This window comes from Corvus brachyrhynchos, unplaced genomic scaffold (genome assembly GCF_000691975.1).
Source record: "Corvus brachyrhynchos isolate BGI_N302 unplaced genomic scaffold, ASM69197v1 scaffold56, whole genome shotgun sequence".
In the NCBI taxonomy this organism is placed as follows: Eukaryota; Metazoa; Chordata; class Aves; order Passeriformes; family Corvidae; genus Corvus; species Corvus brachyrhynchos.
The window spans coordinates 10,371,503-10,387,193 of record NW_008238664.1 but is presented as its reverse complement, the minus strand read 5'-3'; the positions used below and the strand labels follow the sequence as shown (position 1 = coordinate 10,387,193).

General features: G+C 39.0%; 1 protein-coding gene across 1 annotated transcript in view; it reads right to left on the bottom strand.

The window, feature by feature from the left end:
- Positions 1 to 15,691, bottom strand: part of FGD6 (FYVE, RhoGEF and PH domain containing 6) — a gene marked incomplete at its 5' end in the record, with an annotated part of 63,909 nt that overhangs the window by 23,241 nt on the left and 24,977 nt on the right. The window contains 4 exons of the mRNA XM_017737755.1: positions 2,428 to 2,478; positions 8,008 to 8,095; positions 8,747 to 8,903; positions 9,695 to 9,846. Coding sequence (XP_017593244.1) covers positions 2,428 to 2,478; positions 8,008 to 8,095; positions 8,747 to 8,903; positions 9,695 to 9,846 — 448 coding nt within the window. The remainder of the gene's footprint in view (positions 1 to 2,427; positions 2,479 to 8,007; positions 8,096 to 8,746; positions 8,904 to 9,694; positions 9,847 to 15,691) is intronic.

Sequence of the window (15,691 nt, the reverse complement as noted above, 5' to 3'; positions counted from 1 at the left end):
ATGCTAAGGTGTGAGTGCAAAAAGCAGTTATATAAAATGATTAAGTGAATACAGTGAGTGTTCAGTCCAAGGATCCATGCCATACAAGGATCTTATCCAAAAACCTGCAATTTACTTAAGCAGAAAAAAGACACTTACTTAACTGAAAGGTGTGACAACTGTTCTGATAAAATGTAGTCTCTAAAGCATTTAGCACCTTCTGAGTAATTGAATTACAGTCAATCACTTCAAAAAAAGAGTACATTTGGTTAAAAGTCCACAGAGAAACCTACCAAACCAGGTAAAACCAAAGCCTCAGGGTTTTTTCCTAAATAATCATTAAAGTGTTAGTACTGCAGAATGCATATACTTCCTTTATTGTTGAGTCATATTCAGAAAGGAAGTATGTTAAAAAATACAGCTTTCTGAACTGAAAGGTTCAGAAGGTCATGAAGCTATATAAGAAAGTAAACAGACGTGAACAAAAAGCTCCTCCTAAGCCAATCGAAGGCGAATTTTTGTGCAAGATTGTCACAAACCAAGGTGATGCAAGCACAGAGTGAAACAGCTAAAATACACAACACATACCAAGCATTTGATTGAAATTTAAGTTTAGATATAGATGTCATGGTATCAAGCGAGCCTGCTGAAAAATAGCTGGTGGTCTCTTACTAGAAAATGTTTGCTTCAGGCAAAACACTCCCCAGCTCCCACCCACGTGGAAGAAAATGAAGTGAAATTCAGCTAAATTCACAAAGATAGGAATGACTACCTAATTCTCTGTTATACTTTCCTTCATCTCTCAGTTACTGTTAAAACCTTAACATTTTATTCATTGACTTCAAGCAAGATCAAAGAATTTTAGAGAAAATTATAAAACTTGCTGGCTATTGAAGGGAAAGTTCCAGGATCTCAGGACTACTTATACAGCCAAGACTAAATGAATCTAAACAACAACATAAAATAATCTATAGGGTCAAAGTGCATAAACATAGTGCTTTTTGGCAGGGAAGAGCATTCCACTTATACCACTTAGCTGAAGTAATGTATTCAAATGAAGGTCAGCAAGAAGAATTGTGCTATTTGGGTTTTTTTCCAAGAGTACTAATCACAACCAAACCTAGTCTCCCTCTCCACTCCTTCCCTTCACTCCCAGCCCCCGCAGTGGAATTAAACAACTAAGCAAAGTCAGAACTAAGTTAAGCTTAATTACTACAAGAAAGATCTTGGTGAGTAAAGACTAGATCTTCTTTTCTTACCCAGGTTCTAAGATGCACTATCAAATATGTCAAATATCAAATTAACACTTAGCTGTTGTAAGTTAGCTTCAGCTTCTATCTTTGATAAAAGAAGGGAAAGAAAAACACTGAAAGATGTAACTACAAAAAACAGAGAAGCTGGAGAAACCACAAAAAAAGAGTGAAGTATATATTTAGGTTGCTCTCTTTTCAAGTGGTCAACTATTTAATATGCAGTCCAAGTATTATTTTGTTCACAGCCATAAGAAATGCAAGATGAACCTCTCTATCTCTTGGAAGAGCCATCAGTTGAAATATTTTTGGCTTGTACCTTCAACATACTCAAACATGTCTGAATATCCTAAGAAATAAATTTACTCATATATTTCATGGTATTGTACCAGCAGACAAAGCAAACTTGGCTCAGTACATAGAAGGCACTCATTTACTGAAGTTCAATCAACTACATCTGCACAGCCCTTCTAAAGGTAAGGGGCTTGCACAAATGTGACAGGATCTCATGCAAATGAAATGGAAACATCGACTGGGAGCCTTTTTGTACTGCTGAGGCACACTCTGAAAAAGGAAACAGCCTGAATGCGCATTGCATTGATAAGCTCAAGTTAAACCACCTAAATCCTGCACTACTATGAAATGTGTGGTCCTGTCCTCTTCATCACCAACCATTCATTTTCACTTCCTCTGATCTCCTTTCTCCCCACATGCAGGCAACTTTGTGTAAGTCACTTGTGTTTGTGCAGCTTCTGACAAGTCAAACTGGAGAACTCCTCAGGTTAAATATTACCCATGGCAGCTCCTTGATCTTGTTCACTTCTGCCATATGGATGCTTGTCCTGGCACAAAGAGAGAGGAGGAGGCCAGAAGGGCTCGTAGCTGGAGAGAGCAGGCTGCCTATTACAAAAGGTCTACAGATGGAAGGGACTGTCTCTTGCAATGGCAGTGCCCAAACTATCTGCTCAAACTGCCTGTGGAATTTCACTCTTATCTCTTGGTTTCAACTCAAGGGTGAGCTGATATGATTGCCAGCTCCAAACCTTTTTGAAACACAAGCTTGAAATCTTTTAATATCTCTGCTGAGAAACTTAGAACTAAATAGAAAACATTTCTATTACTGACTTGGCATTTTGCATGCATTTAAAATCTGGAAACATTGGTATATAAGCTGTTATTTCTTTAAAGAGACATTTACCTTGAGTATCCCTATAGTCTGCAGATTCTTCTAAAAGATTCTTTAAATAATCTGTATGAAGAAAAAAATAATATAGAGATAGTTTTGTTAAATAAATAAACAACACCAGCAAGTAGTAAACCCCACCTTTTTCCTGGAAATCTGCTGTTCAGATATACTACTTAATCTACAAAGACCTACTACTTCATCTTTTAAATCTGCTGAAGTAATAACAAAGTGAAAACTAGCATTTCCATAATGAAACTATATCAGCAAAGAGATAGGTTACTGGTCTTCTCCAGTGAAAAATGATATATTGTATACATTATTCCAGAAAAAAACCAAGCAAGTGAAAAATTAGTACATACTCCCAGTCATTTACATTTAAGCTGATGCAAAAACTTTTGAAGATCATAGATATTTGTCTGAGCACCTAAACTAGTCTGTGTGAGCTAATAAAACAAGCAGTCCATTACAGAAGACCTGATTACGATTAATATTTTTAGTAATAAAAATAGCATACTTCCTTCAATGTCCAAATAGGCATTTTCTGTTTTCAATCATACGTGTAGTACAACCACAAGATGGCACTCTCGATCCATTAAAAGTCTTAGTAGTTTTAAAATCTATTTTACTTCACTAAAATTAACTCCAAATGTATGACTATACAAAACATCCCCCTCGAGTTTCCATTCCCTGATTGAGAGTCTCGTTCATCAAAAAGTGCAATACCCTGTCAAAGATTCATATATATCCTCAGTAAAACATCAACCATCTATTCTCTATAAGCTTTGACTTTGAACTCCTTAATAAAATGAAAAGAAACCAAAACACAAACATTCCAAGAAATATACATTAGATTGATAAAAGCAACAAATACTGATTTGTAATTACCTTTTAAATGAAGTATTAACATTCTGGCAGATCTAATGAAAACTAATTACATGTAATGTAGCAAGCACTCAAATTTAGCTTCTCAGTTGTACAAGTTTCGTGTAGGAGTGAAATAATTCAACTCCCATATGCTTGCCCTACCCAAATTCATTCTTTCATTCAAAAGGGATCAGGAGCCAATTGTTCCTGCCTTCATAAGATGTCTTGCTTCATGCGTGCCCCTCAGAGACCATTCAGTGTATTGTAATCTTTTCCTTATGCACAAAATTAAAAGGGAATTATGAAACATGTTTCTGCAGTAGAATTGCTACAAAGAGTGAGAGAACTTGTCACAGTTAGTGAAAGCTTTGAGAAAGACAGAATTACAGGAAGAGAAACATTTGGCACTGACATTTTATTGTTTGGCAGAGACCTAAGGGAGGATCCAACGGAGAAGCATGAAGAGCAGGTTGGGGTGCAGGAAGAGGAACCGGCTGGGAGGGAGTTCTGGGAAGCGAGATTGGCTGGGCCATGGGAACAGTCACAGCTTTCTGCTCTCCTCAGAGTTCTGCCTGATCATTAGCAGGCCCTGGTTAACATGTGATCTTTTAAGACAAGCCTGACATGGCACCAACACTACTCTTGCTGTACTCCATCAATATCGCATCCTTCATGCCCCTCAAAATCTTGTGCTGTAGTAGCTACCAGACATTCCAATGCAATATTTAGGTGGATATATATTCCATTTTAAAAAAAGTTAAATCTTGCTTCACCTTGGGTTATGCTGGTGAGAGGCTTGTATGAGGGGGAAAAAAAAAAGTAACAGGAGATATTTTGAAAAGAACTGAGAGAGCTCATACTGGGTTTAACTTGGTTTAACCTGGAGGAACCTGTCTCGAATATGGCACCAGTTGCCCCCGCCTGCCCTGCCTGAGGATGGATGGTCTCTCAAGCTGGAGCTGTGCCATGCTGCTGAGGCAGAGCATTCTTTGGACTCCACGATTAAGCCAACAACTTAAAGCTTTACAATTGCAACTTGATCTTCATTGGGGCCAGCACAAAAGACTCCAATGGGAATCTCCCAGTATAAAAAACGAGTCCCTACAGCTTATACAGAAATAAGGCTCCCAAACCACACACTCACCTCTACAGGCTGGGAACAAGAGGTAAGGTGGGTATAATTTCCTCATCTGCAAATGTACAGCTGGCACTCTAAGACACTCTCCCTGGTACATGAAGACATCAGATTTAACATGCAAAGTAATTGCAGTGGAAACATAAAACCAGAGACCCAAGATGGGAACTAATTATTTCTTGGCATACGCTTGCTTTATAACATGTTTTCCAAAACACCACCACTCAAACACATTTTTGGATGGGTATTTTCTAGCATTTTAAATTATATAATCAGTGAAAAGAAGAGGGAAAATCGAGATTTTAACGTAACTGCATTCATTTAAAATTCTGTATTTAGAACAGAAGGCAGCCTTTATCTTACAAAACTGGAGCAGCCAATAAAACTTAGAACTGTAAAATCCTGAAAGTGGTAAATAGGTAATTTTCATCTTAGTATGCTCTTTATCTAGTGAGTGGACCTCAGTTCACAGCTAAAATTCAGCTTCAGAGAAGCATCAGAACAGATATTTTTAGTCTCTTCTGTGAATACACACTGGAAATTCTGTGCTTACAACAGCTTTCTGGAGGTACTGGCACAAGCTCTACAGACAAGCTGATTTCACAGACATGAAAAATGTTGCAGTAAAAATTTTGCAAAACTATTCCTAGATGAAATAAAAACAGAAGTTAGATATTAAGGTGAAATGGCATCTAATGACTTTGCCAAAAAAAAAAAAAAATTCCCTCTGAAATGTGCTTTCATTGTTCAGACTAGAAATACCTTAATCATACCTTCAGAAATTCTAAATTCTGCTGGATACCCCAAAACACAACAAAAATCAACATAAAAGCACACTAGTACTGTTTTTGTTATGAAAATTTCCTTATGCCTACTTCTACCTGACAGCAGCCCCTCATTCTCTCTTCCCACTTGCTGGGGGCAGTGGCTATCACTTCTTCTGCTTAAAATTATCTTCTGCATCATTAACTACTTTTTGTCTTGGGTTGTCTAATGTAATTAAATTAAACGCAAAGCAATTGCTCCACAACATCTAACTGGCCTTGAGTCTGACAACTCTATTTCCAACCTGCAAAGCTGCAGAGTGCAAGAAGGCTTATTTTTCATCCCACTCAGCCTCCCCTCACTATAACCCTGTTAAGGATAATAAAAGACACTCTCTGCCAACCTTATGTTGTGAAAAAGACGAGAGAGGCTTATCCTATGACAATCAAGAGCCTGTTCATATTGCACAGTCTTCAAGCCATCTACTCAAATCAGAGGTTTTTGGGAGAAGAGAATCACCTCTCCTTCACTGCTCTCAGAAATCAGAGGCCTCTAATTAACCTCCCCCATAAGCTATCTAATATTTACCATATAGAGCTCAGGGCCAGCATGTGAAGAAGTGGAAGTCCACTTACTGGGCTGGAGAAGTTGTATAATTAAACAGAAACACTGCTGAGCTGTGCCTCTCCTTGGTTGATTTGAGTCCACCTGCTCCTGCTTTTGTCAGCACAAAAGTAACTCCACTTCAAAGCACAGCAACAATCTTGTGATGTGACCGAGTAGCAGCAGGTTACCAGTACAAAGCTGTCCCACTGACACAGAACATCTAAATAGGAAGAAATCCCTGCTGACTCAGGCTTGACAGCTTCGTTTCCTGGATTATTTTCATTCTGCTGCTCTTGCCCTCCTCCCCACAGATCCCCCCCTCTGCAGCCTGGGCAGCTGCTCCATTGCTACATCTCACCCACTGCAACAATAGATACGAGTGTTTTGCATGTCCTCCAGATGTTCATATAGCACAAGTTTATAGAGGCATTGCTCAATCTTACACAGAGCTCTTGGAGGGTAACTAAGCAGATAGGTCATCCACAGAGACGTGGAAGAGTCAGAACTCAAAGACAGCATACATGCACGATAGATTGAACAGGCTGAAAATGAAACAGATCCAAAACAACACTCTCCAGCCCCAGCATAATTAAATTCTTGGCCTGATCTTTTTTATTGTTCACACAGAACAAGAGAAAATTACTTTTCTGAATTTGCCAGCAGCAATCCCATTCCTTTCAACAGCATTTGCAGGTGTATTTAAGGCTGGGCAGCCACAGTAAGGTCTGCAGACTGGGGACACCCACAATAAACCCCATCAGCACAGGATGAGGCTTTTTTTCAGGTCTAAAAGAGTCTGTCCAAGCCACAGTGGCAGCTAATCATCACAAGGAATTCCCCCTCAGCATCTGAGATTTGTTTCAGAGCCATCCAACCCTGACATCTCTCGCTATGCTGTGTATGTTAACAGTGGTGTTTGCTACGTCCTGATCCTCTTTTCAGCTAAACTCTGTTTCAGTTAAAACCTTTGAACTTATCCAAGGCTCTGCTGATTTTGAAATGTGTAACAAGCTATATCACGCCTTAAGTCAGTATCCTTTTAAAATAAAGCAAGTCCTCAAATGCCATTTTATGGGTTGATTTCATCAATTAAGTATCATTAATACTGTCCCCTATAGAGTATTCCATTTAGTAAGAATTCTCCCCCTTTTTTCAACACCTTGAGTTTAATGAGATGATTAAAATGAAAAAGTCAACGTTAGTAACTTGGTAAAACTTGGTAACTGCTCTATAACACTTAAGTCTGTATCTGCCACAGCATCACTAGTCTAAGTACTTGCTGGGGAAATGCCAATGAGCTGCTACAGAGCCAAAAAAAAAAGGTCACAGAGCATTTTATTTTGCAGTTACTACATAAACAGAGGCTATTTTTAAATTGCTCATCAAGAAGCAATGGCTCTCAAAAACAATGCCTTAAGTATTTCCAAATCCTTACAGGAGCCATCCCCCTCTTACAACAAAACACATCTCAAAATACTTCACAAAGGAGGCCTCTGTCACTGCCCTCCCTTTACAGACAAAAAACCCCATGGAGATGACTTGCTCAAGGTCACCCAAACATGCCAGTGCCAGAGCAAAGTAGAGAGCCCAGATTTTCTAGTTTCTAATCAGCTCCTCCACTGGCCCTGGTAGCAAGTTTAAGCACTTACTGGTGTGCATTAAAAACATGTGTTTTGCCTTTAAAAGGGAATGGATTTTATAGACAAAACACCTGGGTGGGGGAGAAATGGAGGAGCTACTTAGAGAAGTTCACAGTTGCAGAGATATCTTTTTTCTCCTTGCTCCAATTTTCCATATTGCCTTTTTCATTTGTTAAACCCTTATCCCCCCAAAGAAACCAAAAAAGCAAAACCCAAAGCAGAACAGGAGCATTCCAAGCCTCTAACGAAATGACAGGCTTCTATTATCACAGATTCAAGCAAAAACCACCACAGGTTTCATGTTTTCTATGTACTGTTGAATCTACCATCAGAACACACCACAGTGCTGGAAATATTAGGACTTCGCTTGTCTATCTTACCACGATCAATATTAACAAGGAAAGCTTCTAAACCCATGCCATGTTTTAAAAAGAGCTTCACATATTGTAACATGCTTTAAGAAAGCCTCACATATCTGAAGTCAGATAAATACACTTTACAGATGGATACAACTGTCTGAAAACAGGTGTCCTGGGGCTGTGAAGACTGGCTTCTTAAGCTTGCAAAAAAGCTTGACTGTACCTGTCAACAGGAGCCTGTATTGGGGAATCCTCTGAACTGGCTTGAGCAGATAGTGCTTGAGGGCCAGACTAGCACAGCGGGGGCTCATCTGAAAGAAACGCCCAAAATAAGTAACAATTCCACAGCAGTCAAAGGTTCCAGCAAAAGAAAACATGCCTACAAACAACTACTGATTACACTGGATAAGCTTTTTATCTTTGAAAAGTGCCACTGCCACACAGTGTTAAGCACCACACTACAGAGCAAGCATTTCCATGTGGAAGACAGCATGCAAAATTACCCGTGCGTTAAGGACATGGGTAAGCACTCATACTCTGTAGATTCTAAACAGGTGCTTTGACATAGGAGGAAGAGAGGTGGAACTTCCCAGAAATAAAGGAAACAGGACAGCAAGGGCAAATATGCTCCTTTCTGATCGCTGTCAGTGTCCATTAGGCAAAAAGGCAGAGAAGACAGGAGCGCTCACTACAAATTTTTAATTAATCCACACCTCTAAATTACACAGAATTAAAAGATCCATGCTTCAAAAATGCTAATTATCTTCAGTTTGCATTCAAAATAACGTGAATCTGAAATATCAAGTCCTTCAAAAGGCCTCTTGTTGTCCTCCTGTCTCAAGCCAAGACTGCAGCAAAAAACCCACCGCCAAAACACAAACAAATTGAGGACAGTTTCTAAAGTGGAGGATCACAACTGCTAAAAAGTCACAAAACAGGATATATCTTACAAAATACAGTACCTCGAAGTCTTTGACTACCGAAGCAAATCCTGCATTCTTCTTACACTGTTCATCTAATAATGCAACATTTTTATCAAATTCTTTGATGTAAGTTGAATACATCTTTAGGTAGGGACCCTTTTTAACAAATATATCAGCAATTCTTTGATGCTCGAGCCTAGAAACAACAACAAAAAAGATGCAATTAGAGCTAAAAATAGCATACATCTTAACCCTACAGCAAAACATCTCTCTTTTACAGAGTAAGATGTGCTAGTTTATGTTCTGAACAAAAAGCTTACAGCAGATAGGCACCCATCTCACTTGCTATTCTGAAAAACCTTATGAGGCACATGTCAACACACTAATACTGCCACTTAATACACAGCCTTTTAAAAATGGTGTTGAACTGTTTGAACACTTTAGTTCAAGGTGGATTTCTGAGGAAACTGATCTTCAAACTTCGAACTCAAGAGCAAGTCTTTACCCCATTGCAGTGCCTTGTCAGTAGGTTTTGTATAGCTCCACCCACCAGTGGTAATTGAGAATGGTCTTCAAGGGCATTGTGGCTATCAATCGGCATTGTGCCTGATCAATAGATCTAAACTACTGCTAAAAAGCAAACTAGTCTTCAGAACAGCCTCCTTTTTCCCTAATGAAATCAGTGCACTTTTCATGCTCATGCAGGGACCAGAACTTTCAATTAAAAACGAAATTTCAAATAAAAAGTGTGATTGCCACAAAAATGTATTGGCATGCCTTCTTGGACCTTTTGGGATGCATCTAAATGACAAAAAAAGCACATCTAAATGAAAAATCATCTCCTGTACTTCCAAAGTAAACTCTGACATTTCGGAAGGTACATGAAACACAAACAAGAGTCAAACCATGATCACATGGAGTCACATAAGCAAGCCCCCCAGATAAATTTCAACATCAAAGGAGTGAAATCCCTTTATTGATAGTCACCAGTGAGATAATCGCTCTTCCAGTTCCCTCAGGAGGTCCCGATTGAGTTCGTAGAGCTGAGGTAGGTAGTAGAGGATCTGATTCAGGATTCTGTCCTCAATCACTGGCTTTCCAAGTTGCCTAGAGGCGTGCGACACAGCATCCCGGAAATCCTGCCAGAGTACAAAGAGGACAGAACCCCCCTTGCCATGAGTGACAGCACAACACAGAGAGGACAACGGAGTTCTCACTGCAGACATTCCAGGCACTGCTCCCTATTACCAAAGGCTGGGCGGGTACCATCTGGGTTATGTTTTTCTGCAGCTTCAATTTACTCCCCTGGGACTGCCTTAATCCCTCTGGTTTGACACTGGAGCTTTACTTTCTTGCTCCTGTATGCATAATATAGAAGTTGTTCATTATTTTTACAACATGCCCTTAAGAAATGTGTTGGTATTACTTATGAGGAAACTAAGGCAGGCTAAACAAGGCTTGTATCTGCAAGGTTGCTGGAAGCCTTGAGTGTCTTCTTGCAAACACGTAAGTCAAAAAGCAAAACCGTTACATCAGCTAACACAATCACAGTATCTTACTCAAAAATCATCCTAGTGTTCATAACTCATCTACAAATGCCATTTTGGAAGATGTTCCTCTCTGACAAAAAGTAGGGTCAAAAAAAATTGCTATATGTAGCAGCTCTTCTATATACAGGAAAATTAACATCTAACAAAAAGATACTGTAACAACATGGGAATAATGAGATTTCAAATGTTGGCAATGATCAAAACCAACACTGCCTGGTACCTTCGAAACATTTACAGTGAGGAGGAGAACCCTACTTACTCTTGAAGGATCTTACAGCATTTTTATGCTATAACCAGCTCCCAACAGGACAGAGCTGAGGCTCACTGGTCCTCATTAAACTATTTAAAATTAAAGATCTTGATCCCACACAAATCAGCATGGCCAAGATTGAAACTTAGGATCCATTATACAAAGTATTTTCCCTATTCAAAAGCAAACAAATCCTTCAAAAAGTTTAGCAATCTAGCATTTCACTTGAAAAACAACACTGTCTTAACTGACAAAAAGAAAATACAAATTAGGTAGTGTTATATATTACTGTGTCTCACTTGAATTTGGGCAAAAAAGAAAATTAATCCAAAGTAGCTCTTCTGGAGTTTATGGTTAATGAAACCTAATATCACATGCACAATCTATAGGTATCCTGAAAAAGTGACCAACAAAATGTTCTAAGTACAATAATAAGTTGTATTTTAAATGTGCATGGGGTCTACACCTGCCTTTGGAAGCCTGTAGGATCCTCAGGTTGAGGAAAAAAAAAAACTTAGTCCCTCCTTTTCCCCCTCCCCAGGTCTACTACTACAGTTCTTACTAGTTATCCTGTCAGTCCAGCATCTGGCACTATTTAGGGTCTCTCAAACTGAAGCCTCAACTTTCCCCTGCTCTCCCTCCTCATTACGTCAGCTCTGGGCAACGTGAGCTCCAGACATGCTTTCTTGGTTTGTGACCCTCTGGGTCATGAAGGCTGTGACTGGGCAGTTCTGACAAGAAACTGTAAGGAGTTACAGGGCACTGGCTCTAACAGGGGAAGGCTGAGAACTAAATGAAAGGGAGTTAAAAAACAGATGGCGTTATTCATATGGAAATGTTCTGGTTTACATCCTCTGTGCAGACTAGTGACACATAGGTTAACTACCAGCTGCATCTTAGGGGTTTTTCTGACCCTGGGGCACTGCTTAACACTGAAATGATACATGGAATTACAATGGCAAAAGCTCAAATGAGGCATTCTAGAGAGCTTCATGCAAAATGCATCATCATATTATGATAATATTCTTTCCCCGCCCCCACAATACAATACACTGTATGTATTTTGCCATAGGACGAGACAAGAATTTTGTTTGAACGTCATAAGGCTACTTGCACGATGAAAAGCAAAGCAGTTTTGTCTGTACATCATCAACAACCCAGGCTTTCCCCTGACCAAACAACAAAAGGAGAGCAGGGAGCCAGGTTTAAGCACCACTAGATAACACAGGAACGTCAGCTGTAGTTAAGAGCATTTATTTAACTTCTAGATACAGCATTCAAAGAGTCTGCAGGGCGTTTTCCAAATACAGATTTGGTTTTTCAACTAGCTTGACCCAAAGTCCATGAGCTTCATCACAGTTTATAGATTATGCCATGAAAGGCTCTATCATGGAAACAGCCAACCAAAACTTTACTTCATCACCTCCTGAGTCCCTTTCCGCAACTGAGTAAATACTGCAGAGAGGAAATACAGGGAAGAAAGATAATGTGAACCTTTCAAATTTCAAAAGCCTGCAAAACGACTAGAGCTAAACTTCAATGCTTTTTCTTTTCTTTTTTTTTTAAATTATCTTCACTACTGACTATGCATTTGTCACTGTAATCATATTAAGATTTATTTTTAACCTGGCAGTGGGTGTGAAGTAACTGTCATGCCAAGTTCATCTTGAGATAAACTCAAGAGTTGAATGCAGAGGGCACATGCCTGGGGATCAGGGGTGGGGAAAGAAAAACAAATGTAACAACGTTGGAATTAACAGAGTTTACACTTGAAGGTAAACAAGCCTTCTGAAAAAGGAATCTCATATCCAAAAGGACAAAACATAGACCAGGTCTGGTTTAATTACTAGATGTAAAATATGCTAGTTTACAAACTAAACCCTGAAATTTCACCCCAAGGGGTGGAAGGTATTCAGATGACAACTTTTAATGCAAGTAGGTGAATGACTTAGAAATTAGAAACTGCAGTAAAAGTAGTAATTTAAAGCACCAGGACCTAGCTCCTTCTAAACCTAAACCAGTTCACTGCTTAATAAAAGCGAATTGCTCTTGCAAATAATACATACATTGCTCTGATATCTATACATGCCTGCATGATGTGATTTATATTACAAACATATTTAGCACATTGTCCTATATAAAACTGCTGAAGAGCACTGCTTTCATCAGCCTGCTCAAAGGCAATCACCTAGGCTGTCCTAGAAATTATTGTTTGAAGCACTGCCGCAATCCATTACAACTGAATTTTAAAGACAGATGTTCTAATTAAAAATGGGTCTTTCAAATACTCCAATCTTACTGATTAAAAAAACCCTCAAAACAAAAAAACAAACCCAAAAACCAATTTGCCACACTTTGGAAGTAATGTGCTTATTTCATTGAAAAATATTTGCAACTCTAGACAGGTTTTATATGCTGCATGACAAAACCCAAAATATTATGCTAGTTATACTGAATCACCCCAGCTTCTTACCAAGATACTTTTTTTTTCCCTTTCAGAAGTGGGGAGGCTATTGTACATTTTCTGAAATTCTTGTTTACAGTTTCTAGTTTTACATTATATTCTGGTCCAATAATAATCTTCTGATACCATCTTTAGGGATTAGGTAAAGGTAATTGTTTTCACACAGCTACTTCAAGAGAACAGCACACATCACCATCCCTGGAAAGAACATTCTTTTCAAACCAGAAGCAGTTTTAGTTTATGCTAGGCTGAGACAGCCTCCCACTGGGTACTTGTCCATACAAAAATCTAGTCTAGGCATATTAAAGGCTTCTGAGTACATACTGTTGCTGAATTACTGTTTGATAAAACACTTTCAACTTGAAAATGTGTAGGAATTCTATTTATCCTGTTAGTATACACTCCCCCTATAGCTGTGGAGTTTTTAAACAATATTTGAGGAGGTTACCACCATCACTGCTTTTGTTTCCTCCCACCACTCCTTCAATGCAGCTTCCTTAAATAAGTAAAAGGGGTGTGATATCTGAAATAATTCTGACCCTGTTCTGAATCATCTGTGATCAGCCCATGCACTTCCCCTCTGCAAAGGCCCTGACTCACAATCCCTCAGTTCTTCCCATCAGAGGATTCCCAGCCAGCAGTGATCTGCCTGTGCCAGTCTAAGGAGCAAAGGACAATTTTAGTTGTAAACCAAAAGAGGTACTGAGCAGACTAAAACCTGGCTCAACTGCTGAATGGGTCAGGTGCACCTTCAGGTATCTAATAGTTGAATGAAGGTAATTTCAAATGGGTGAAATTAACTTCCTGGAAATTTAACAGGAAGAGAAAGTACTACATATTCTAAACACAGGCTCGTATTCTAGTCCTAAAGCTTCAACCAATATTCATCTTGGATCGGTTCTCCCAGAACATACCATCAGCAAAGCAAAAATAAGTCATAACCCCTTCCACTGAGGTACAACTCCCAGCTAAATACACCTTCAGATAGCTCAAATAATCAGTTTAATTTAAGGAAAAAAAGTATGTTTGCACTTGGATGCTTTTCAAGGAATACACACACACACACACATATCCTATGGCGAAGGAGTAGAGAAGGGGAGGAAGCTTCATGACAGCCAGGCTGCTAGATGTGACAAACTGTAAACATGACTGCTTAGGAATACAGCTACAGAAGATTTCACGAAGAGATTATTTAAAATATAAATAGGCACTCCTAGCAAGAGTCAGACTATTACCCATAAACTGCTAAGTTAAACTACAGCAACTATAGTTAATCAAGACTATGATTAAGTGTGGATCATGACATTTTTCAAACATATGCCATCACTTTTGGAAAGCTGCCAGGCACTTCCACACCTTTTTTCTCAGGTAATAAAATAATTTTAAGTCTTTAACGAAATCATGTAGTTATTTTTTTTACAATAATCAATGATTTGACCATGGCATATTCCCAGAACGTTATTTCAGGCAATAGGCTGGGTAGTAGAACAATATTTCCTTCTAAACTAAAACTATTTTTATTAGTCTTCTTACTAAGAGGATAACAGCTGCAACTCATTGTCAAATGTCTCAGCAGTTCTAAAGTACTTCAGAGACAACAAATTTATCAACATATTCACCTCAGACTGGTCAAATATTTAAATTTTGCAGATGGAGAAAAAGGAGTTGGAGGTTGAAAGAATTTTTCACAGTCAAACAGTAAGTCAGCTGTAGGCCGGAACCAGACGTTGGAACTTTGCTCTGGCCATAGCTATTTTATTTTTCATTACATTCTTTTTCCAAATCTACTATTATTTTTCATAATACTTGGCTACAATACACATCAGTCTTTATAGATACACAAAACTATATATAGTTTTTATACAGAGAATTTTGCAAATTTCTTCTGAAAAATGGCAACATTAAACCAGAATTTTTCAGTCTTGTATCTCTGGAAGGACACACAATAGAAATTAATGCTTGACCTCTTATCTGCCTTCTCCAATAAGAGGTTGATCTTGTGGCTGCAGAAATGCTAAGAGGTGCCTCCTGACAGGCTCCTACTTACTTGGTCTCAGACTCCAAATATGGACAGAACAGGGGTCTAAGTCAGAAGTGCAGATTTAAAGGCTCAGGCAAAAGCCCACAGGCCTAAGCTTTTCTTTTCACACAGCAAGAAGTTACACACTAAGCCTTGCAGTGGAAAGAGTAACCTCAAAAAACCAAGTTTCTCTGCTGGACCAGAAGCCTTGCTGCTTATACCTGCAGTGGCCAGGGAGGAAACAATCAAAAAGAGTGGAAAAACAAAAAGAGCGGAGGGTTTTGGCAAAAGAAAAAAATTCAGAATGAAAATGCACCAAAAAAATGACAACAAATAAGCCAGGCACCTTACCCTCAGCGCCAGGGCGCTGCTGAGGAGGTCCTCTCACTCATGTGAAGCAAACCATCTCCAAAGAATCCCACAACAAAGTACAAATTTGGGGCACCAATCCTGCCTTACTCCTTTTCCAGGAACACCGGTTGCTTTTTAGGCACAGGGCAACTCAGAGAGAAGTGATGAATTTGTTTCTCGTATGTGTCACTTGTGTTTTACACCCAGTTCACTGTTTCTTTTTTCTTCAAGTGTCCTTAGGGAAAAAATAGTACTTCCCCCATATTCTCAACCCTTGTTTACTCTCAGGAGTCAATGCATGAACCATCTTACAAACATGCATACAGAAGAGCTAGTTTGATTTAAACTC